The sequence below is a fragment of the Manis pentadactyla genome, chromosome 14 (genome assembly GCF_030020395.1).
Source record: "Manis pentadactyla isolate mManPen7 chromosome 14, mManPen7.hap1, whole genome shotgun sequence".
Taxonomy (NCBI): Eukaryota; Metazoa; Chordata; class Mammalia; order Pholidota; family Manidae; genus Manis; species Manis pentadactyla.
The window spans coordinates 69537666-69563455 of NC_080032.1; the positions used below are offsets into that span (position 1 = coordinate 69537666).

General features: G+C 45.2%; 1 protein-coding gene across 5 annotated transcripts in view; it reads left to right on the top strand.

Moving 5' to 3' along the window:
* The window catches only part of ETV6 (ETS variant transcription factor 6), a 225111-nt gene that overhangs the window by 160172 nt on the left and 39149 nt on the right, over positions 1–25790 (top strand). For 4 of the 5 annotated variants that reach the window (XM_036909743.2, XM_036909716.2, XM_036909725.2 and 1 more), the window contains one exon: positions 18014–18178. In XM_036909743.2, coding sequence (XP_036765638.1) covers positions 18014–18178 — 165 coding nt within the window. Of the gene's footprint in view, positions 1–17737; positions 17889–18013; positions 18179–25790 lie in introns of those variants that run through there. The other variant, XM_036909753.2, reaches the window with a different exon arrangement.

The following is a 25790-nucleotide window of genomic DNA, read 5'->3' on the forward strand; positions in this document are numbered from 1 at the left end:
CCTGTAGGGCCACAGTCCTAGTCACTGTATTACACTGTTGCTCCTCCACAAGGCGGGGCTTCTCACGAGTATTCACACATACTTCCTGAGTACGCACAATGTGCCAGGAACTGCTCGAAACATCAGGCTTTAGCAGTAATCAAAACAGTTCCTTCACTGCTAGCTTAGATTCTTATAAATAATGATAATAAAGATCAAAATATATTTAGTCAGAAGCCTACCTGTTGAGTCATAACAAAGGTTTTTTTGAAAGCATATTCAGAAACTGGATGTCAAGATAATTTAATGGTAGCAATATTTGCTTCATTTAGATAGTTCTCCAGAGAATAAAATTGCACTTGAATTTTTTTCATTTGTGCCTATCCTTCGATGCAGTGGACACCCAGAAAACGAACTAAGTAACAAAGCAGGTTATAAAAACAAAAGCAAGAATCTATTTACAATCTGGTAAAAGAAAATGAATAATAAATGAGATAAACAATAAAATATATAGCTTAGATGGTGGTAAGTGCTAAGGGAAACCGTAAAGCAAGAACAAGGATAAGGAGGAATCAGGGAACAGAGATGTGTAGTTTTCTGTGCAGTGTCTAGGGAAGACGTGAAGGAAGTGAGGACATCTGGGAGAATATTCCAGCTGAGAACAAAGGCACTAAGGTAGGAATGTGCCTGGTATGTTGGGAATGGCAGAGAGGTCAGTGGGGCCAGAGCAGAGTGAGGGACAGGGAGGATGGAAGGAGGTGGGTTCACACAGGGGTCAGATCCTGTGGGGCTGAAAAGGTCATTTTAAGGGCGTTGAGTAAAATGGGAAGCCATTGGGGATTTTGAGCACAGGAGTGACATCATGTCAATTATGAACAGAGGAGTGACATGTTTTCAGTGGATCCCTCTGGCTGTCACGCTGAAAATAGACTGGGGAACAAGGAAGGAAGCTGGAGACCACATAGGGACCAGGACCAATAATTCAGGCGAGCACTGACGGGGCTGGGACCAGTGTGGTAGGAACTGAGGTGGCTAAAGTGTCCGATTCTGGATGCATTTTGAAGACAGAGCCAGCAGCACTTGCCAGTGGATTGATGGCTGCCAAATATCTGGGCAACTGGGAGCTGGCATTCTCTGTGATGGGAAAGACTGGGAGCAGCAGGTTTGGGACAGGAGGTAGCAAGAGAGCAGTTGGGACGTATTAAGTCTGACCCACCTGTCGAGCATCAAGCTGGAGCTGCATTACCACCCCCTCCCCTCACTGAAACACACGCTCACGTACATCTTGTGCTTTGTCCCACCACACTACTCCGTTTCCCAAACTGGCTTTGCTCTTTCACGTATCAGGCCATTAGATCCACTGTCCGCTCTGCCAGGAAGGCTGTTACCCCATCCTTCAGTTCAGGAAGTCTTCCCTGGTCCTGCCCCAACCCGCCTACTAGTCGGCGTCTCTTTACAGCCCTTTCTTCCCTACCAGACTCTAAAGCCGTGTGTCATTCACCTTGATGTACTGCACCTAGTGCCAGATGCAGCCATAAAGGCGCCCGGTCAGTTAGACGGATGGGTGGGTGGGTGGGTGAGCGGATGGAGAGACGGGGAGCCAGACTGTGAGCACCCTGCAGCACAGTTAGGCCACGCTGTGTTTTGCTGGTAATGGTGGGAATTCCCCTGGAACATTGCCAGGGGAAGATGATCACCCCAGACTGAACCGAAGGCAGCCGCACATGTCAGGAAGTTTCTGTGTTAACCCCGGCGTGTGCGTTAGGGCCCTCTGGCCCGGGTCTGCCTTTCCCACTCTCCTCTCCCCAGTCCTGGTTCCTGGTCTTGTTCACCTCTAGAGTCATGAACGGATACCCTCTGCTTTACACATCCAGATCTGTAGGGGAAATTTTGGTTATAAAACCGGAAGAGTGTTTACCCTAATGACAAGCTGCAGGCTTACGCTGCGCGGGCCTCCGAGTCTGCCAAAACGATCAGGCCTCGTTATTTAGGAAGCTTCTTCAGCCAGGCATTACTAATTTGGGCATTACTAATTCGGATGCCTATTCAGGCAACTGAGCACTGACTGTGAAGTGCTTTTGGCAGCGAGTTGCAAGGGAAGAGAAGAGGGCGGGGTGAAGTAAAGGGAAGGTGATAGAATATTTGAGTTTCGCTTCATTTCCAGAAAGGACAGTCATTGCTTCCTGGAAGCTGCACTTGGCAACAGGCATGGAGACTGGGAAAGATTTATTCCCCTTTGCCAAAGCTCAATAATTCCGCTTGAGTATTTCAAATCAATACATTTCTTGCAGAGTTTCCAAGGGCTGCATTAAAAAGGCCATTTTTTAAAGTTATCGTGATGGGTCGGCATCCTCTGATGAGACCTGCGTGTCAGGCATGGGTCGGGTTTTCCAAACAGACAAAACTCTAATGAGAAAGGAGGCTTTTAAAAGCAGGAAGGCTGAGTTGGCGCTGACAGCAAGACAAGTGCACCTGCAGGGCCCCTGGCAGTGCACACCTCGTGGCTTGCGGGGCTTTCTCCCAGGCGAGCAGCTGAATCGCTCCTCCGGGGGCTGATGGGGGAATCTGTGACTAACACGTGACTCCGTGTTCCTCTGAGCTGCCGTTTGTCACTGAGCATGAGAAAGACTCCCTGGGCGAGAGCCTCACCCTCCCTGATCTAAGATTACTGAGGTGTCTGGTCTGCAGGCTGAGGCAGTCAAATTCTTTGTGAAGTTTTTTAAATTACGTATTTCTGACATTTGGCAGTCTTGACTTGTGTGATCAGAGGTGTGGAAGGCAGGGAAAGGCCGGGTGTCTTTATTGTTGTCATGACTGTTGTTTAAGTGCCCACTAGAAATTCCTTCCATTGGGAAGTTTTATCTTTGGCTAACATACTTCCTTAGTCCTTTAAGTAAGAGAGGCCGTGTACTCCCTCCCTGACACCCAGGGCCCACTGAGGCTCATGGTCATTTTGTCCATCTTCCCTCTGGGTGCTGTCACTCTGCTTCCTGCCCTTGGGCCGTGACTCCCTTGGTGCAGCCAGACACCCCTCAGTTAGTTCCCTTGCTTCTTTCACTTGCTGCCACAAAGCCCAGCCGCAGTTGACCCAGAGACACAGTAAGATGGGTGCTCAGTTTAATGAGATGCCAGAGGGGTAATGTCCTTGCAAATGCTAAATATGCTGGGACAGAGCCAGGGACGGCGGTACGGTTGGCAGTGTGGTGTTTAATCTCTCAGAACCCTGAGAAAGAGCAGGGCAATTCAGTAGCAAACCAAACCCACGGACAGGAGCAAAACTGGGTGACAGGACATCCCCACATACACTGGGGCTCCTGACGGACATCAGCACAGGAAAATCCCAGAATAGCCAAGAGGTATTCTCTGAAAGACATGCCAGGTGGGCTTGAGAGGAACAGCTGAAAGTGGGGATCCTCTTGCTGATTCCAACAGCCGTGAATGCGAGGGGCCTGGAATGAGGTCAGAAGGAAGGGTCTACAGCTCTCTAGTTGCTGGGACGCCTGCAGCTGACCAGCCAGGCCCTCCTTCCAGGACGGCCCTACACTGAGAAGCTTCCTGAGGTGGAATCAAACTGGACAAGATAGGAACAAAGACATAGAGGAAAAGGTCTCACAAAGGAAACACAGGCAGGAAATTTCAACAAGCAGGCTGTCGTATATCTGAACACCACACGAACACAGCCGAAGAGAGAGCTTTGTAAACTTAGAACACACCAGGTTCTAAAAGTTCCAGAATACATTTTTCACATGAAAACAACCAATAGAAAAGTAGTGAGGTCAAATCCCACACAAAGCCTTTCTGACATAAAAGAAAATACGGAGCAAAATAGTATTCTTCAAGACAGCATGCCAAAAAGACAGGGCTTGGAACCATTCAAAACTGTGACCTCCATCCACATGAGCCAGAAAACATTAAGAAAATGATATAAAATGGGGGGAATAAAAATAAACCAGAATGAGGAAAATTTAGAAACAGGATGACAGAACTCAGGGAAGAATTAAAATGAAAGAACACTCATTGCAGAAATGAAGAGTAAACTAGTAAAAATGTAGGGTGACTGTATCTATCCAGCGGGTAAATTGTAAGAGAAGCAAAAGGTGAAAAACAGGAACGTTTTTAAATGAGAAAGAGATTTTTAAAAATTCAAGAGAAAGTGACAATGAGAGCAAGCACCTTGCAACACGTGGAAAATAGGAGCCTGGGAAAAAGCAAAGCAAGCTTGGGTCGGCCTCACTCCGGCCTCTCCTCTGTCTTCACAGGGCCTGCCTTCTGTGTCTCTTCTCTGGGTGTCTCCTCTGGACACTTGTCACTTGATTTAGAGCCCACACAAATAATCCAGGATGATCTCATCTCGAGATCCTTAACTTAATTACATCTGCAAAGATCTCTTTTCAGATAAAGTCACATTCCCAGGCTCCAGGACTTAGGACATGGACATAGCTCCGGAGGGGACCAGTATTCAGTGCTCTACAGTTGAGGAACTAGTAGGTGACAGAAGTAGGATTTGAATTTTATTTTACAATGAAGTCACTAAAGGGAAATTTAACCATACTTGTCAGGAAACAAAAGAATGCTTTATAAATAGCAAGACAGTAGGAGGTCAGCATGCAGACCATGTGGAGACCTCGCCCTGGCCTGCGCCCTGCCTAACCTCAGGGAAGCGTGTGCGCACTTTGTGAATGACCATTACCTGCACCATCAGTGACATGCCGTTCACTCAGTCCAGTTTGTTTTCAGACTCTCAAGACAAAGTTAAGAAAGACGTAGGCCTCTCTCCTCTATATTGTAACACTCGTACCTTTTCTAGTGCAGAACTAAAAGAGCCTTTGGAAGAAAGTCCTTTATCCATTCATCTATCGACAGACAGTTTGGTTGCTTCCATATCTGGACTATTGTAAATAATGTGGCAATAAACATAGGGATGCAAAAAAGAGGCACAAAATCTCAATCATAATGCAAATTAGTCACGGGTGAAGTGCAGCACAGAGACTGCAGCCAGTAGTTCTGTAACATCCTTCTGTGTTGACCAATAATAACTAACTACACTAGCTGGGGTGAGCATTTAGCGATGTATATAACTGTTGACTCACTATGTTGTATACTTGAAACCAATATAATATTGTATATTCAACTGTACTTCAATAAAAATACAAATATATAAAAAAAAAAATAAGAAAAAAAGTCCTAAGCCATAAACAGCGACACGCCAAAGTGAGCACAGCCTCCCTCCTTTTGGGGCCTCTGCCACCCTGCCTCCTGGCTGCCCCAGGCCCCCACCAGCCTGAAAGCATGAGGGCGCTCTCCCTCGTTCCTCCTGACTCGGCTGGCCAACTGCCTGACAACTGAGGTGGGAACAGATGCCCTCCGCCAGCTTGCCCCTCCGCAGACGTCTCCATGCCTTCACCCCAAGGAAGGAACGACATAAAACGTCAGACAGGATGACCCAGCCGAAGAGAAAGAGAGAGTCTCCCTTTGACCACTGGGCATTTCTGCTGCTCTGGAAGGAACACAGGACTGGTTTGGTTTGCTTTCTTAATTTTCCCCACTCCAAGTAACCACCTGAAGCCAGGGGTTTAGGACCTTTCACAGCTCTGATACCAAGGAATACAACTGGCAAGAAAAAAGACTGCAACTTTTGATTAGATTAATCTACAAAAGCCATTTCCCTGTGAATATTCTCAGTAAAGAAGCAACAAAGGGGTGAGGAAAGCCTGCCACACGTGTACACACACACACACGCACACGCACGTGCATGCACACACACAAATGCAGCAGAGTTCTCTTTAAATGGAAATTGCTACTCCACGTTTGAGCTTCATTTCACGAGGTGTCCGCACGCTGGTGAAATGATTTCGGCCTCCTCGGCCGCCACAGTCCTCGCCTCCTAGTGCTGAATCAGCATCAGCTCAGGCAGCCTCGCAAAGCAGAGTTGATTTTCAGCACCAGGGGCCACCGGTAGGGCCTTTCGAAACTGGGAATCACTCTCCTAAGAGTCAGGGAAGAGGAGAAAGGAGGGGAATAGAATTCACCCTAAAAGAAAATATTTTCCAGAAAAGCGTTGTTTTATGTGTATATGTGCTTGCTTGAACCCTGGTCCCGTCTGCCCTTTGGGCCCAGCACACACCTTCTGAGGTCTGTGGAGTCAAGGCTGCAGAAATCGAGTCCTTTCTCTGGCCCCTCCCCCAGCCCTCCCAGCCTCCTGTCCACCTCGCAGGATTCAGTAATAATAGGGGACTGTCTCCGTCCGGAGAAAAGGCAGCCATGGGCGGACGACACAAAGGAGGGCCTCTCCCGTGCAGTGACTGTGCAGATCAGGCCCCATCCAGAAGGAGAATGAGTTCCACTCTTGTTACTCTTGGCAAAGGAACGTTCTGTAGGCTGTGGCCGGCACAAGAGGTGGGGTTTAAGGGCAGGAGGTGAAAGGATATGCATTCTTCTTTATTCAGATAGCAGAGTAGATCTTCTGTGTTTACGGAGCCGTGCAGCTCCTACAGAATCTGTCTGTCCTCTCTGCCCCAACCATCTGCCCCAGTACCTTCTCACCCCAGCTTTTCCCCAGCCGGTTCCATTTGCTCACTGAAACCTATTTGAGGGAAAATACCAACTCATAATATCTATTTTCCTGCATTTTTTTTTCTTTTTGATACTGGGCTTCTTTGTGTGCATTAGTAACCAGTATATTTGAAAATAAAATGTATCCTTCTGCCCTGCAATATGAGAAATTCTGCGCTTAATTCCTTCCTTTAGAAATTCATCTTTCAGTAGTCTCTCTCCTATCCCAGTGCCTCACTGTTGGTAAATTAAGATAATTTGCAGTGATTAACCGTCACTAGGATGAGTAAAAACTTGCAATATGTTAGCAATGATTTCTAAGATACCTGAGGATGGGGCATTCCGAGTGCAAGGTCAGGTGCATGCATTTCATAAGGAAATGATGCCCAGACTTGCCTTTCATCATTGCATTGTCCCCCGACTTCTGAGCGAGAGGCGGGCGCCCTTCCTGCCTCTCTTCTCTTTTCCACCCCAGACTCTCAGGAGAGAGGTGTGTGTTTCTCCTGTCAAACCAGATGCGATTTTACAGTATATTGCTTGTATATACTATCAGACCTATTTGCATACCTGAGGCTAAAGTATACTAAACTATTTGAGGTAGTCCATAAACTTTGAAATTGAAGGTAAATGTTCATGTGCATGTGTCTCCATGTTTCAAAAGAGGGTCAGTAGCTCTCACTGAATTCTCAAAGGGACTTCCTACCTCCAAAACTTAAGTACTGCTCTGATTTGTCCCCCGTGTCCATTACCACTACACCTTCCTGTCATGTCTCTTTTTGACACAACTTTAGAGAAACTATTGCTTTTTTGTTCATCATGAATTTTTTGCATTTATTTTAATTTTTTTAAAAACAACGCATTACCCAAATGAAAACCACAATGTGATATCACCTCACACCAGTTAGGATGTCCAACATCAAAAAGATTAGGAACAACAAATGCTGGTGAGGATGCGGAGAAAGGGGAACTGTCCTACACTGCTGGTGGGAATGTAAACTAGTTCAACCATTGTGGAAAGCAATATGGAAGTTCCTTAAAAACTGAAAATAAAAATAGCATTTTACCTGGGAATTTCACTCCTAGGAATTTACCCAAAGAAAGCAAGATATCAGATTCAAAAAGATATATGCACACCTATGTTTATTGCAATACTATTTACAATAGCCAAGATACGGAAGCAACCTAAGTGTCCATCAGTAGATGAATGGATAAAGAAGAGGTGGTACATATGCACAATGGAATACTATTCAGCCATAAGAAAGAAACAAATCCTACCATTTGCAACAGCATGGATGGTGCTAGAGGGTATTATGCTCAGTGAAATAAGTCAGGCAGAGAAAGACAAATACCAAATGATTTCCCTCATTTGTGGAGTATAACAATGAAGCAAAACTGAAGGAACAAAATAGCAGCAGACTCACAGACTCCAAGAAGGGACTAGTGGTTACCAAAGGGGAGGGGTGTGGGAGGGCGGGTGGGGAGGGAAGGAGAAGGGGATTGAGGGATATTATGATTAGTTCACATGGTGTGGTGGGGGGTCACGGGGAAGACAGTCTTGCACAGAGAACAAGCAGTGACTCTGTGGCATCTTACTATGCTGATGGACAGTGACTGCAATGGGCATAGAGTAGGGGGTACTCGATAAAATGGGTGAATATAGTAACCACATTGTTTTTCTTGTGAAACCTTCATAAGAGTGTATATCAATGATACCTTAATTAAAAAAATAAATAACACATTACCTATTATTATTTTTCATGATGACTGAGTTTGGGGCACTGCCCTAAGTGTTGCCCCCAAGGGGAGAGCTTCACTTGCTTCACCCTGGTCCCAGGTCCGAGTGGGTCCCTGACCTGGCCTGCCTTCCTCCGGCTTCTCGCCAGCTCGTCCTTTCACTGTGTCTCCCCCTAAGGCATTTTCCCAGTTCCCCCCTCGGAGCCTTGTGCAGGCTTTGTAGCTCCTGCCACAGCCTTCACAGGCCTACAAGAATTTCTGCTCCAGTTTCTGAGGCTTGGGGGAGCTGCAGAAAGCGCTTCAGCATCCTGGAGACATGTGGCAAAGTATAACTAATTTGCCACCCAGTCGCTGGCCTACCCAACCCCCAAATGCATCCTCCCCATGGAGCAGACCTGGTGCAAAGTCTTTACATGAATCATCTCATTTCATATTTGCATTTGTCCCAGGTGAGTACTCTTCTTGGCCCTGTTTTACTGCTGGGGAAACTGAGGTTCGGATGTGTAACTTACCCGAGGCCACTGAGCTAATAGGTGACTCTGGGTCCCAAACCCAAGTTTTTATCTAAACTATCACATGCCTCTCACTACATCGGGCTTGCTGATGAGAAGCAGAAATGAGAAGGTATCTTATCATTCATGTTTGTGAAGGTGAGTGACAGGCTAGGGCCAGTTTGTCTGTCGACAGATTTTCTGGTAAAAACCCCTTTGTGGATGGAACTGAGTGAAAGCCAGAAAAGTCCACAAAATGTTTATAAGAAAAAAGATACTTGGGGGACTTGAATATGACTTTGGGTCTAAACATGAACATATAGTATTCTTGCTCTTGGGGTTTTGGCCAAAAGACAGGAGTAGAACCTTCCATCCCCCACTTGGAAACTGAGATACCGGGTAACCTTGAGGACAAAAATAGGAAATGTTTTGGAACTTCCAAATCCCTAATGGCAGAGTTTGTGTGCTGAAAGCAGTTTTGATCAAATAGCACATCCAAGGTTGGAGGCAGATCCAAAGGCATGAGCGCTGGAGCGGGACGGGGACGTCCAGAGACCTAGTCAAGGCCTGGTGGGAGCCCGCGGAGCCCGGCCGTGGGGAAGGGAAAGGAGTCAGAGAGCCTCCTGGGCGGTGCTCTGGGAAGCACTGAAGGACTGATGACACTTGGTTTTATTCTGGAGGGTTTATTTCTTCTAAGGTAAACCCTTTGCAGGGGTTAGAGGCAGCTCTGTGGGCACTGCCCAGTGCTCTGGATTGACGGCTTGTACCTGCCATGAGAAGTGGAGTTTATGGCTTAGTATTCTTAATTCCCTTGCATTGTTACAGTGCATGTTAGAGTACATGGGGCTTTTACATCCATTATTTCCTTTGACCCAGAGGAAGTTCACGGGACAGAAACAGAAGACCTGAATCAAAAGTTCTGGTCCTGGCCCATTGTGACCTTGGGAAAGTCCCTTAACCTCTCTGAGCTTCAATTCCTTCTGCAAATACAGCCTTTGCTTCCTTACAGAGTAGCTGCAGGCATGACATGGATGTGGTAGCATCTGGTAATGGGGAAGAAGTGCACAGATCTGAAGAAGCATCCTGTGTGATGAGACTGGTGTCAGTTGGGAGAGAGGGGGCTGCCGAAGGCTGCAGAACTGGCCATGAGGTGGAATCCCTAGCACTGGGGATCTTTGTGCAGTCTGCATTACTGGGGGACCATTGTGTGCCAGGCATGATGTGAGAATCCCTGAGCAACCCCCTTCATCTACAGGCATGCACATGTTAACTCTTAGCAGGTTCACCCAACCATTAGTCATTTCACCTCCCAGGAGGTAGAAGAAATACTAAGGGACACTGCTTGTGGGGGACTCGAGTCAGACAAGTAAGGAGGAATTGGTTGGCTAAACAGAAATAATGGGAACTTTTAGGGAGAACGAAAATATTATCTTAGAATTGGAGAAGGGAAACAAAAGACATGAGCAGGTATGTTTTCTTGACTTGAGGGAGGCAGATTTCAAAAATTTAGGGAAAAAGTACCTATGGTCCCATGTTCCAAAAATGCTAAAATGCAAGGCAAAAGAGTCAGGGTGCTTTTGAAAGTGAAGTTCTGACATATGAATCAGCTATGATATCGTACTGGTCGGAGCAAGACCGGAGGAGGGCAGCTTAAGAAACTGATGAGGCTGTTCTGGGGGCGTGCTCTCATGAACGCAGATTCTAAATGGGCTTTAAAAAATATAAAAGGAACACATGCTTAATATAGGACGCTGGGAAATAAAATGAAAAGGAAACAATAAGCAACGACTATACTTCTCTGAGTGACAACTGCCGTTAATATTGTTTCATTATACATATACATATTTCAACATATATATGTTTTCCTGCGCACTGTCTGAGGTTATAATATATACATACACATGCTCTTTGGTGTTTCTGCGTATGGACAGATACTCTGTAATTATTTTCTATGAGAGATGTCTGTACTTTACTTAACTTCCCTTATTAAGGTTCCCAGTTTTCTATCCTTAAAAACAACAGTGCACATCTCTGTGCATAAACAATTTCTCTGCATCCTGAATTATTTCTTTAAGCTAGATTCTCAGAAGTTAACATTTACAGGGCTCTTCAATCATCACCAAATCATAAGGATCTTGCCAATTTATCGTCTCACTATTTTGTGAGGACTAGTCTAATGAGTTCAAATGTTTTAAAAGATGTATATAGTGAACGAAAGAGCAACTCGTTGCAAAGAAAAATATGAAAGAGAGTTGTTTGGTTGAATGTTAAAGGAAAGCGAGCTAAAAGCTTTGGAAGATTCTTAAGAAAACATGTCATTGGGTGGGGAATAGTATAGGAGTCAGCGTGAATCAGTGTGCTGACTGGGTCAGATGGAGGGACATTAACCAGTGGCAAAGAGAAAACAGAAGTGTTCAGCTCCTCTTCCCTCTCTTCCATCAAGGATGACTGACTGTCAGACTGAAACAGGTAGTGCTAATAATGACATAGGGAATTGGAGCTCAGGTGGGTGACTTGATTGTGAAAGTGAACCTACATTGCTCTAAATAAATTCAAGGCTCCTGGCCCAGACAAATGACATCCCAGAAGAGAGAACTTACAAGAGTGAAAGGCCACTGAACGTTATCCCTGTGGGTTGTGGGAAATGGAGGAGGTCTGAAAAGACAGAATATGAGCCTCTCTGTTCACCTGATAATTCAGAACAGAACAGGATAAAAGAGTGTAGGTACAGACTAAAAAGAGCTAACCTGATCTACCTTCCAGACGAAATTCAGGACAGGTTTTCAAATATATCCCTAAGTTATGAACACTTAGCAAAAAGCTATCCTATAGGAGCTATCCGCCTGCTCCATCTCTTCCTCTCATCCTCTTGAATAAGGTGATTATAAATTTTATAGTTACTGTACTATGGATATCAAGAAACCATTTTATTGAATTTGGGATGGTGCCTTTATGTCTGAGCTTGAAAAATGTAGTCCAAATATCAGAGTATTTAGCTGGTTGATCATCGACACTTGTATCCAGAAGGAGCCAGTAACCTGGGCAGTGTCCATCTGAAAGGAGGACCAGAGCATTCCCATCTCATCCCTCCCCTAATCAGTTCTGTCAGTGACCTGTTGAGGTGGCAGATGCTTATCAAAGCTGCAGACAACATGAAGCTACAAAGTAAAGATGGTACTAGAAACAGATCTAAATCTGGAGAGACTGCAGCAGGTGGGGATGATGGTGAGAAACAACATGACCCTGAATACTGGTCAGCACACATTGATGCAGCTGAGTTCAAGGTACCAGCTATGTATGTGCAGGGTGATTATAAAAGTGATAATGGTAATAATAATAGTATAAAAAAACAATAGCTAGTATTTATTAAGTGCTTGCTCTATGCCAGATACTGTCCTATGTGTTTTATATCATCACTTATATAATCTGACACTATACTAACTTTGTCATCTGCAAACTTGATAAGCACATCAGTGGTACTTACTTCACAGGTTGAAAGTTGTCACCATTTCCCAGTTAAGGCAAGTGAGACACAGAGAGGTTAAGTCACTTGTCCAAGGTCATACAGATGGGAAATGGAGTTTCCATGCTGGTGTCCAATACCTGCATGTATAATTGCTCTGAAAGTTTGCACAATCACTAAAACTTCTCTCGTTTTTTTAAAAATCATAAATTTAATTTCATGTCCTTCCAAAACCCTAAATAAGCTTAGACAGAGAAGTCAGTGGTTAATAATAGAGACATTGGACTGAACCAGCTGGTGTCAAACATCGGCTCTTCCATTCCTGACTGTGTGACCTTGGCCGAGTCACTGAACCTCCTTGTGCTCCAGTTTTTCTCCTCTGTCAGTGGGGATAGTGATGGCTTCTATGTCCAGGTTGCTGTGGGGAGTAAATGAGTTCTGAACAGAAAGGATATGGAGCAGCGCCTGGCATGCCGCATGCTCATGAGAATGTTGGCCGTGATCATTTAGGCTATGTGAGAAGCAATGTGGTGGGGGCGTAAGAGTCGGAGCTGTGGAGCCAGACCACCAGGAGCTTTCAGTCCTGGAACCACCATTTCCAGTTACCTGGGCTGCACTTCTGTCATCTGTGAAACGAGAATAAGAATCATTGTAGAGAAGATTCTGTGTAAGTGCCCAATAATTGATAGCAATTATTATCAGCACATGTGTATTGTCCAGAGAAAGAAAGGTTCTGGTCCTGCCCCTGGTAATATGTTTGGGACTAGGGGCCAAAGAGGATCTCCAGAGGAGGCTGGCAGGGCGGTGAGGGTCTGAGCACTGCAACACAGAGGTTATGACCGGACCAATTAAGGACGTTCAATCTGACGGCAAGATGACTAAGCAAGGAAATGATAGCTTTCCTCACTCATGTCAAGGGTTACAAAATTGTTCTATATCATCGATTCAAATTATGAGACAACACAGGATGTTGGAAAGAGTCAGAACCTGGGGCAGCTTGATTGTGGTTCAGACTTTTAACAAGTTGCAGCCTCTGTGCCCTAATGAGGAAGGCAGAGGGCATCATACTGGCTCATTTTCTTGGTGTCTTTGCTCTGTTAGGAGTCCCTTCTTTAAGCCACAGCATCTGTAGCAAATTCTTGTTTATACCAAAGCCAGGGATAAACATTGTGCCATTTTGGATGAATGTATACTATAGCAAAAGAGCTCAAACTGAGTGGTGTTCAGACCAGCAAAATCATTTAATGACTCCAAAAGTCCCCTGTGTCCTCACCTGTTAAACTGAAATGAGAATAAGACTGATTTTACGGGGCTTTTGTGAGAAATACATGAGGTAATACATGTGAAAACACCTCGTCAGAATGTTCTGTTTATTATGCTCCAGCCAGATTTTTAACTTTTCCAAGAATTAGAATATAATAAAACCCTCTTAAGCACTACACTCTATTTAAAGTAACTTAATCTGTTTCCCGTGATTCAGAAGATCCTTCCGGAAGTGACAGAACCTCCAGGTCATCGTCCTGAGCATGGAGTAGTTCTGTGAAAAAACGGCCCTGGCTGTTTGTATACTTTGGGTTTTAGGATTCAGATTAAATGGGAGCATACTGATTATATTAAACCCGGACGGGAACGGAGATCACATATGCTTAGCCCCTCATTTTACAGATGAAGTCACTGAGCCCAAGAGAAATGAGCAGCCTGCCCAGAATCACATGTTAATTAATGGCAGATCTGGGAGTAAAATCCACGCTTCTGACTCCCAGCACACTTTCCATGGTTGCTTTAACATAACTCAGGAAGTCAGCGATGCGGCTAAGAATGCACTGATGGATGCGGCTGCTGCTTTGACCATAGAATCAAAGAAATTTTAGAAGGAAGTTTTAAGGGCCTAGGTGTGCATTGAAGGGCATGGCACTGTGAACTTGACCCCCTTGGGAGAAAAAAGGGCAGTGGAATTCTTAGTAATTTTCTTAATCAGACCAGTTCACTTCTTCTGTACAAAGATCTTTTCAAATACGCTCTGAAATGAATTAGCATTACAGTTGCAGGCCTTCATATGGCTGTTACAGGCTTATGATGTGCACAGGAGGTACCGTAACATAGACACATGAGGAAAGGGGGCTTCGGTTTCCTCTCTTTTCTCCTTTTACTAATGATAATGAACATCTGTATTCTTCAACCTTGTCGAATTAAAGGTGCAAGAGCTAACTCTAAACGAGTTATGTGGGACACGTGCCTCCCCCGTCTTGCCCACGCAGCTTCCGTCAGTGAGGTCGGAGGTTCAAGACCGAGGTGGAAGCGCAGGGAGTGCCTGTGAGCCGGCGGTGGGTGAAAGTGGCACTGTATTCCTGGATGCGTTAAAAGCAGGCTCCCACCCTCACCTCCCTCCTCTTCCCATTTATAAATCCATTTCTCCAGGGAACTGCAGATGTTTTGCTCTTTTTTTAGTCTGTTGATAATTTGAGAAAGCTTTCAAGGGTCCAAGTCTTGGGTGGGGAGGATTGAATTCTCTCAGTCTTTTCCTTGAAAATCATTCTGAATCTGCATCTGGATGGGGAAGGCACGGGCGCTGCAGGCAGACTGCCTGGGATGGAACCTCAGCTCCTCTTCTTGTTTAGCCGTATACCCTTGGGCGAGTCCCTGAATGCACTGGGCCTTGGTTCCCTAATCTGAAACGCTATTCTCATAGGGTTGCTGAGCGTGCAATTAAATGAACTAATATTTATCAAGGGCTTAGAATAGTGGTAGGTGACAACAGTGCTTAATGAATGACTATTCAGTAAGTCAAATGGTCCTCATTAGACCAGAGTTGCCTCTGTATTGCCCAGAGGCCTAAGACCCAGGCCTTAAAGCCATTAGGTTTGAGGAAAAGGGGCTTCTCTTTCCTCAGCATTGCAAAGCACATCCCTGGGCACGACCTTTTTATTCTATTGAACTAAGAAGGAATAGCAGCGGGACTTGACTTGGAACACCGAAGTTTACCAAGCCCCCTGCCAGCTCGGCGAGCATGTCCACCTTCTCTGTAAGCTAACAGAAGAGCAGTGATTCTGACAAAAGTGTATCGAGTTGCCTCAAGCAGGTAGCTGGCTCTGTCGGAGTCACCTTTGCAGAGCTGCTAAGATTGCCCCAGGGTTCCCTGGACCGACTGACTCGCTGGCCCTCGGGCACAGCAGCCCCTGAGCATCCACATGGGTATGTGGTGAGGGGGTTTCCGCGAGGCTCTGCTCTCTTGGGGGGCTGGGCTGTGGAAAGATTAATGGGAAGCGAAAAGAGAAACTGTTCTTAACCGGCAGGGCTGTTTGGAGTGTGTGACTCTTCTTATATTTGGGGAAAAGATTACTCATGACTATTTTCTTCCTTAGAATATAAAGTACCTCAAATTACTACTTGCGGCCCCCACCCCCTTCCCACCCACCTCCTCCGTTGCAGTGAGTCCTCGTCAGGCACTTCAGCATTTCACTCTCATTTCCCCTCCTGAGCAGGATTCAGTTCTGTATTTGCCCTGGCGCTCACACTTCCAAGAAACTACCCCATACTTTGACCTGTTTTTGCCTGAGCATCTTCTGCTGTATGGCTCTCTCTTCCCCAGGCACTTTCCTAGGCCAGGCTGGACAGGAACCTCACATTTGTCCCCTAAAGGCTGGCTGTCCTCGCGTGCAGGCGAGGAAGGGAAAAGTCCCTGGTAACTAATGGTTATGCTGCGCCCCTTTGAAGGTAACACCGTTGGTAATAGGAAGTAAACCTGAAGGTTTCGTACAAGTTCAAAAGCTGAGAGTCTGCTGAGCCATCGCATACCCACCCCACCGCACTGTGATACCAGATATGTGTTTTCAAGGTCATTGGAAAAAGCTGGAGTACCTCCTGTATCCAAGGACCATTTCTAATGGGCCTTGCTTCTTGGCCCAGTCAAGAGTCAAAACAAAACCTTGACTTCTTTAGTGGCCATGTTTTATTCTAAAGATCATAGAACAGTTACATACTATGCATCATTATTTTATAAGGCCACTTTTTTTTCCATGTGGGAAAAAAAAATCATAAAACTTAAGAACCCAAGAGAAAAATCTCTTAAATGCCAGTAGCTCTGTGTAGGTGCCTTGAACAATGGGCCGGTTTTAAAGGGACTTCCATAGAGTTCTAAGCAGCCAGCTGCCATTCTTCAATACTCACTTGTGCAAAGAAGCCACCTGGGATACGGGGCCCACAGTCCTGCCCAGAGGCCCTGGACCTTCTCCAGGCAATCTGAGCCATTCATTCCCTGGTCCACCAGGGAAGAAAAGCAACCCATACAAGTAAACCCAACAGTTCTTTGTCACACCTGCCCCAAGGATGAAAGGTGATTCTTTCCAGGATCAAACTGAAGCACACCTGCAGCGCACTACTGGAATCCCCTCACCAGGTTTAAGTAACTACATAGACAGACTGAAGCTCCTCTTAGCCAACACTGATTCCATTGTACAATGTCAGAGAAGGAAGCTCAGTTCAACATTTAGATTCTTCTAATCCACCAGTTCTCAAGCATGTTGGTCTTAGGAACTCCTTTTGATCTGTAAAAATTATTGAAGACCCCAAAGAGCTTTGCTCATATCTTCCTGTATTTCCCATATTGGAAATTCTTTATAAACTGCAAATTTAAAAAATATTTTAAGTTACTGAAAAATAATAAGCCAAGCATAATAACATGAGTACATGTTTATGAATATATTTTCCAAAACAAAAAATAGTAATAATGAGGAGAGTGGCCTTGTTTTACACTTTTACAGGTCTCTTGAATGTCTGGCTTCACGGAAGGCAGCTGGATTCTCAGATCTGCTGCAACAGCACATGTTGCACAGTCTCTAGGAAATCCCACTGTATGTTCATGAAAGAATGAAAGTGAAAAAAGGCAAATATCCTCTTAATATTGTTATGAAAACAGTTTTGACTTTGTAAACACCCTGAAACTTCTGGGGAGCCCTGAGGGGTCCACAAACCACAGTTTGAGAGCCACTGTTTGAAAGTACTTGAATGATCTGTCAAAGACTTCCCCCAACAGCAAAATAAAATAAAACTAGACTCACAGGCTTTCAGAGAGAGAGACCCAGCCAGAGCCGCCCTCTCGGCCTCAGCTGCAGCCCGCCCTCTGGCCGCTTCTGGTCCTGCTCAGAGTCCAAGTACCACCCCTGCCTGGAAGTTTTAACATCAGCAAGTAGAATAAAAAGGCAAAAGACCTTTTATCCTTACTTTGCCCTCTCATTCCCAGAGGCTAGCCTGATAGTTTCCCAGAGGCTGAGTGAATTGCTGTTCCTGGAAGAAGTGTCAGGGAACATTTCATTATTTGGCAGCTCTGAGAGGTCAAGCCCAGCTCTGGAACATTCTCACTTCAAAAGGAGACTGGACAATAATCAGATCAGCTCTGATTCCAAGGTCCCCTCCGAAGCACGTTGCCATTTGTTATGATTCTGAGCCCCGCTGGGAGCTTCAGGCCACCGGCGCTGCGCCCTTACTGCAAACTGGAATCAAGATGGCCCCTAGAGCTGGGCAAACAAAGGGCAGTGTCTAAGGCCTATGGTGCCTTACAGACGTCAGAAAGGATTCTTCCCCCTCACTTTGCCTCTAAATAAAGTGTTCATTTGTTATTGCACTTTGGCACTTATGAGGCTGGAGTTTTAACGTAGGCTTCAGCGTTGAACGTAAGGGTTCTTCAGACATGGAGACTCAATTTTGTTAACCATTCAGAAATCTTTTCCCTTTATTCCAACTGTCTAACTGACAAGACCTTTCTCTCTGTCTCTTTCTGCCTTGCTCTCTCCAACAGGCTTGCAGCCAATTTACTGGAGCAGGGATGACGTAGCCCAGTGGCTCAAGTGGGCTGAAAATGAGTTTTCTTTAAGGCCAATTGACAGCAACACGTTTGAAATGAATGGCAAAGCTCTCCTGCTGTTGACCAAAGAGGACTTTCGCTATCGATCTCCTCATTCAGGTGAGAGTCAGGCCTGTCTGTTGGCCAGTGGGTGGTCTTTGCCACCGCCAGCCTGCCCAACGGATCTGTGCAGTATGTCACCGTGAGCACAAGGACAATGACCTGGCTTAGGAAAGATCCTGCTGACATAAGCCAGTCTGAGGGGGAAGAGGAAGACTTTCCATAAGTGCTAAGGGTAGAGGAGAAGGAACCCAATCAGGACCTACTGACACTGGAACGTAAGGGATGGAGTTGGACCACCAAATCAAGAGAAAAGTGCATTACGGTTCCTTCACTCTACCTTGCCCCCAATTCTGAAGACTTTTAAAAAAGGGCTTGAGGGTGAGCACTCAGTTATGAACAAAGGCAGGAGAGCAAGGGGAATGGAGCCCTACTGAGCCAGGTGGGCTGGAAAAGGAAGAAGAAATAAGGGAACAGGAGATAAGGACAGGGGTGCGGAGACCCTAGTAGGCACGGCAAGTTTATAGATAAACTCCAAGGGTGTTAGGTGATTTCCTTAGGAAGTACTGAATGCTCTGAAGCACGGCATCTTGTAGCTTACAGGACTCCTGAAAATGGAAGTGGTAGCTTCCTCAGGTTCTTCCAAGAGAAGATTTGTCAAAATTAGGGCTCCTAAGAACACATGGGCAGATTTCATACAGTAAGGTGTGTTATACCTGCAAAGTGTATTGCTGATGTAGATAAGACTTCAAATAGACTTTCCAGTTGCATTTCTTAAACTTTGTGAACATTTAAAAGGTAGCTATTTGGAAACTCCATATGTCAGAGGGGAACTTTGGTCTTAATAAGTCTCAGGGACTAATTGTTCAAGTATCAAAAGGCCCTGCTTTTGAGACTCATGGTGGCCCCCCCAACTTTGATGTAACTTGTCTGGCAGAGACCCCTTTTTTCTTGACAAAGGGCAAAGGTCCTGCATAATGCCTTGGTGTAGTTCCCAACCACATTCAACCCTTATTTACTCCTGGAGGCTTGCCGGAAGTTAATAAACTAACCGTCATGAGGAAACATCCCCATCACAGGGGTGAGATAAGGGTATGAACAGAATCTCCCTTGCTTTTCCCAGTTGCAGCAGACCGTTTCTATGAGGAAATGCTAAAGGGGAAGTTTCCCCCAGAAGCATAAATGTTCCTGAAACTTGAAAGCATACGCCTCTGAAAAACAGATCACTTTTACGATTTAATAAGGGGAGGAACCCAGACATAGCTGAAACATTTCATCTCCAATCACTGATTCTCGCTGTAGCCTCAGAATAAGAAAATGGTAAAAAAAAAAAAAAGAAAGAAAACAACCATGGAAATAAATAAAACTAACCTAAGAGGAACCTAAATGGTTCCTTTTAATTTAATGCAAAAACACTTCCTCTTGCTGTTCCAGTGGTATCATGCTCACAGAGGCAGAATTACCTATCTGGAGGAAAAGAACTCAACGCTTTTGTGTTCCAGAAAAACCACCGGAGTGAAGCAGTGACCTGATTTCACTTGGCGCTCGGGCAGGCCCTCCTCCCGGAGTCTTTGTAAATCCCCCTCTCATCGCGTCTCAGGTGCCCGGTTCTGTTGCTGGTTTATTTTTCTCTCTAGTGACTGCTCAGCTTACTTCAGAAACTCTCTCTCTACTCAAAGCTGGAAGCAAAGACACGGCAAAAGCCTGTCGGCGATTCCTTGTCATTTTGTCAGGTCTTCACCAGGGAGGCCCATGTGGAACTGGATAGGATCCCGGTGTGCAGGGAGGGAAGGAGGATTGCTGGGGAGGGGAGCAGGCAGGGAGGATGGGTCTCACGAAAGAAGGAATGGAGTTGGACTGGAACGTGAGGAAGAGGGAGGATTGCGTGGGCAGACGGAGCAGAACGTTCCGGGCAATGGGCGCAGCGTTAGCTGAGTGTATTTGGGTGCTGAGGAGCTCCACCTGATGGATGGGAGAGGCTGGAGAAGCTCCAGCAGAGGCTAGTACGCCAGCCCGGACGTGACGTGCTGGAGCCACAGGTAGACGGTGGCAGCAGGAAGTCATTCCGTGCGTATTCACTGAGCAGCTCCGGGCCAGAGGAACAGAAGTACGAGCTAAGCAGATCCAGGTTCAGAGAGGTAGCTTCCAACTGGGTTGTTAAGTGAAGCTCAAGGGTACAGGAACGGAGCCAGACTTTGAAAGCTTTGAAAAGTAAGCAAGAGGAAGACACGGAGAGGAGTTGAGAGGCGGCCGGTGTGGAGGTGGGCTTCACGAACAAGGCCACGCAAACTAGACCCTCTGTTTGAAACTCTGCTCACCGTCACTCATCTCCCCTCCTCTGCTGTCTAGGTTCTTTTCCATATTTCAGCTGACTTCCTCTAGGAAGGCGCTCCCTGCCTCCCCTCAGCACCTTCCTTTCCCCACCTCTCCCACAGCAGTCTGGCTTGCTGCTACTCTTCTGGGATCCAGAACATTTCCTAAGCCTGTCATGGCCCGTGACACACCACACACTGTGTTATACGTGATGTTTTCTATTCTATACCCTCTCCTAGAGTAGAAAGCTCAGTTTGGACAGGAGTTATGTCTTGTTAAGCTGCCATGTCTCCAGCACGTAGCACAGTGTCTGACATCCAGTTGGCACTCAATAAATGTTGGCTGAACTATGACCCAACGCATGGGTACCTTAAAGGCCAGGTTGAGAAGTTTGGAGTTCATTTTGCAAGTAATGGGAAACCATAAATGGTTTTGGCTGGGAGAATGACACGGTTGGAGCACCCCCTTGGGAACAGACCCTCGCCCCTGTGCTTAGGGTGGATTCACTGGGTCACTGAAAGCAGGAAAGCTGGTTAGGATGCTATTGCTACAGTCTTAATGCGGGACCCTGAATTCCAGAGCTGGATCGAGGAGACCCAGTAAGAGTACCTCAGGCGCCCAATGGTTAGCCAAGGTGAGGGGCTGATTTGGAAGTAGTGGTGGGAGCTCATTTTGGCCAAGCGATGCCAGGGCAGCCAAGAAGACATGTCTTGTTCTGCAGTTGGCAGTCTGAAACAAGAGCCAGACCAGAGCTGGGAACAGTAGCCACGAGTGTCCTCCCCAGTACAGTAGCCCGGCGTAAAGATAGCATGTGCTGTAGCAGCTGTCCCAAGGCCCAGGCTCTACACGTGGCCCCTCCACAGATCACATCACTTCATCTGCCTTTATTTTCCTCATCCACAAAATGGGATCCTAAGCTCCCTTCAACTCTTAACTGTTCAGCCCCATTCAACCCCTGTAACACTGTTCATTCAGCTTCTCGTAAACAGTACAACCTCCTGTCCGACAGGCAATGAATAAACACTTCGGTCTCCTTTAACCTATATACCTTGTAAAACTTAACACTTCACCCAGTTTGTTCCTGGCTTTCCTTGAATGTCTTTTACTGCCTAACTTGAATAAGCAGCAGCTTCTCGCTAGTCATGGGGTTGCTGGGGTAAAACAAAAGGATCTGGTTGGCCTGTCACCATGAATGGATGTTTATAGCTTCCTCCTGGCCTCATCCAGAGTTATGCTGTCTATGTATGGAAATAACATTCCTTAATACAACTCATCTCAAGAGGAGAGAGGAGAGAGCAGGACTCCATGAATTATGATTATCTGTAATATTGATATAATTTAGTTCCAAATATGGTAGCTTCTCTGAATTCCCCCATTCAGCCAATTTAACAAACTGCATTTATCTCATCCACTTCCAGGGCAAAGTTCTTCCATTTTCAACCACTAGAATAAAGTTGGGAACATTTGGGATGTGCTTTAATTAAAGATATCATCTGCAAACACAAGATTTCAACGTTGGAGATAAATGGGGTGTTTTCTTTGGGATATTTTTACCTATCAGAGGATACAAGATGACAAATTTATAACACTTGCCATGCTCAAGAATAAATGTAAAGGAATCTCAACTTCATAAAACCTTATCTGGACAGGATGATTTTACCTAACTCCTTGCGCTTCTACCACATTAAATGGTCTGGAATGATTTAAATTCCAAGGAGTATTTGATCACTTGGGACTCTGAGAAAACACATTATTAAGAAGGACCAGACAAGTTAGCATTGATGTGAACTTTTATTTAGGGTTATCAACTGCAGGGTGTTCAGGTGGAATGTATTTATGCGTCCATTGTTTATATGGACAAAAAAAACAGATTTACTGTCAGTTTAATTCATGTGAGACACTCTATCAATGCTAAAATAAAAAAAGGGAAATAAACCTACTTTAAAAGTTCCTTCAACTCAGCAGAAAATGCATTGAGAATTTATGAAGTAAATCATTCTTTTAGTATATTAGAGTGTGATGTGGCAAATTATTTCTTCCCTTTCCAACCCACCAGTACCTTCCTCTTTGGAAATGCTCTTTGGCTTGTGACCTTTAACTATCATAAAATTCCTGTTCAAGGTTTAACTGGAAATACCAGTCTTTATCAACATCAGGTTCCTAGGACCAACCTGCCTATTCATTTCTATTAAGTAGTGGTCAGTGGTTTGCTGTAGTGAATGGCTGTGTCAACTGGCTATTTTAGAATCAAGTCTCAGAGTCACAGTGGAGACTTGTAGCCCCGATGTGTGGGGATTGCAGTAGGCATGACCCTTGACTGTTGACACGCAGAGCCTGCTCCTTCTCTTCTCTTTGTGTCTGAACAAAGCAACAAAAAAATTGCACATCCTACATCAGAGAAATGCTTCAATAAGTCAATTACAGGAAAGTCCTTTAATTTTTCATCACTGGTCCTATTTGTGAAATGGTGATAATTGATTCCTCTGCCATACAGGGCAATGTTAGAACATAGAAATCATACAGCACTTCCTTTAGTGTAAGGCACATACTTATTTCATGATACTTTTATTTTCTCAGGAGCTTATTCTATTGTTTATCTTTTATCTCTCTTCATATTCTGTGTTCAGCAAAAGGCAGTTGTCTTACTATCTCTCTTTTCTAACTGATTTATTCTTGTCTTAAATACAATATTCAGCTTTTCCCCCTAACCTGCTCCCTTTCTCTCAGGATCTCTGTGTCAAGGCATAGATATCAAGCTAAATTTCAAATATTTGTTCGTAAGTCAAAGACTAGGTTTTTATTTTCATGGTCACCAGAAAGTACTGCATATTCAATGAAAAGGTTGGTAATTCAGTCAACCTATAAAAATGGATTGAATGGAATGTTTGGGAAGTAAGGTGGGACAGAGTTGGAATGCCAGGTAGTCCCAGGTCAGGTGTGGGCCCTTACGGCACCAGTGGGAACCCCCAGGCCTGTGCAACACTGCTATTTTCACTGTTAAATTTATGACAAAATGGACACCCAGGACTTCATTGTGAACCCATCACAGGCAGAAAGGACCAGCAGAGAGAATTTTCTGGCAAATCTGAAGAGTGTCCCTCCCACCCCATGCATGCTTTTACTTTTTTAAAGAATTGGTCAGAAGGAAATGAAAATCTCTGAATCAAAACAGAAGAGAGAAAAAGAGAAAGAACAGTTGGCAAATTTTAGAATGTGTTACTTCAGATAATCTTCATACGAGGATACGTACATAGCAAATCATCACCTGAGAAATGCAAATTTTAGCAATGTTAAGATTCTCCTTTAAACCTAAGCTCAAAAAGTTAAACATTGTGAAACCCCTATGGGAGAGGCTCTGGGTGGTGTTGTAGATGACGCTGTGCGTTGGTCCCAGCCTTCTGGAGAACAAGCAATGTATAAAAAGAACTTTAATCACACCCTTTCACTGATAATGCCATTTTAGGAAAATACCCCAAGAAAATAATCCAATAGAGAGATGAAAAAAGATGCCTTTAGCCATTCTATTTATAATTGTAAAAAGTGGAAATGCCCAAGCTACCCCCAATATGAGTCTTGCTGAATAAACTTGGAGAATGTAAAATATAAAGGAATATACTCTAGCTTGACAAGTATTCATCAAGTCACTTACTGTTTCTTCAACAGTTTTTACAGGGCCTTGCAGGTCATGTTCCAGGCTTTAGATGTCATTTTAAAGACAGGTGGAAGCCATTCAGGTTGTTAAGCAGAATTTGGAAAGTGGATGCAGGGCGATTGGCTTGGCTGAATCTAGGAGCAATGGTGGTGCCATCTAAGATGGGGCCAGCAGGGAGAAGGGGATGATTCTAGGGACCGGTGGAAGGCAGAGTCCATAAGTCTTGGTGACTGTTCAGTTGCGGGAGGAGAGGGAGAGAGGAGTCAAGATGACTCCCAGGTTTCTGGGCATTTACTGATCTAGGAAATGGCACATGGGTTGTGAAGACTTTTAAATTAGACACGATAAAGGTGCGGTGCCCATGCTGCATACAAGAGGAAGTATCTAGGAGATAACCAAAGGTTCTGGAGCTGAGAAGAAATGCCTGGCTGAGTAGATTCACATAGATGAGCTGATTGCAGCCATGGGAGTAGATGAGCAGGAAGGCTGAGGCCATCGAGTGTTCAAAGAGGAGTGACTAGCGGTGATGAAGGCTGCTGAGAGGGCAGGTGAGTTCCAAGCACCCACCATTGTCCTTTGGGTTTGAACAGGGAGGTGACCTCAGCGAGAGCAATTTGGAGAAGGGTTGGAGCGGAGACCAGCCTGAGGGCCCTGAGGAGCCGAAGGGGAGGGAGGTGGCGAGTTGGACAGCTCCTCTGGGGAGGCTGGCTGCGCTGGGAGGAGAGAAGCAGGACCTGGAGGGGAAGATGCAAAGTGGGTGGGTGTGCACGTGCCTGTGTATTTAGACAGGAAAAACTTGAAACTGCTTAAATGCTAATGGGAAGAAACCCAGAGAAAGAGGTTGAAGATGGTGGGGGGGGGGATTCTAAATTGGGTGTGGGGGGGGAAGACTGAGAACTAGAAATATCTATATGAAATGTGCCAACTGGAAAAAGAATATTCTATGCATATGAATGTGACTTTATGAAATCTATGTATGTGCTTTAAATACAAAAGGATGAAAGCAAAGCAAATAGTTTCCAGATTTTTTGAGACACATCTGTTAATAATCATCACGATCAGGAGTGCCCTGCTGCGTGCATATCAGAGCGGACACGGAGCTGGTGCTTGTCCCATCATCGCAGTTAATCCTCCTAACAGCCCTGCCAAGTCTGTGGCATTATTCTCATATGAAACAAGAATATGTAACAAAGCCTTGAACTGAGGCTGGAGGAAAAAAGTAGTTTGCCTAAGGGCATGCAGCTGAGAAATAGTGGAACCAGGATGCAAACTGGGGCGTTCTGGTGCCAGAGCTTAAAAAGCTCTTTTCCTCTGAAGTAAAGAGACTTAGATAAATGTAACCCCCCAAATAGCGTGTTGGTCTTCAGACCCCTGGAAAATTGATAAGACAACTTGCCGCAATTCCATTCACTCCCTCTACTATCTGTTTGAAACAAACTACAAGTAACACAATAGAATTTAGGATTCTCGAAGTAGAGGCCTGGCTTTTCATGTCCGGGCCACCAATAAAAAATTGTCTCTCTGTGTAGGTGATAGGTTTGTGTGTATGTGTGCATGTGTACACATGTGTGTGTGCATGAAGTGAGGGCTCATGTGTCGTGTGTGTACCTGCACCCAGGAGTACATTTAGGCTTTATGGGCCCTGAAATTAAAAATTTGGGGAACACAAACCATTCTAGGGCTCCTCAGGTCCTTGGCAGGTGAAGA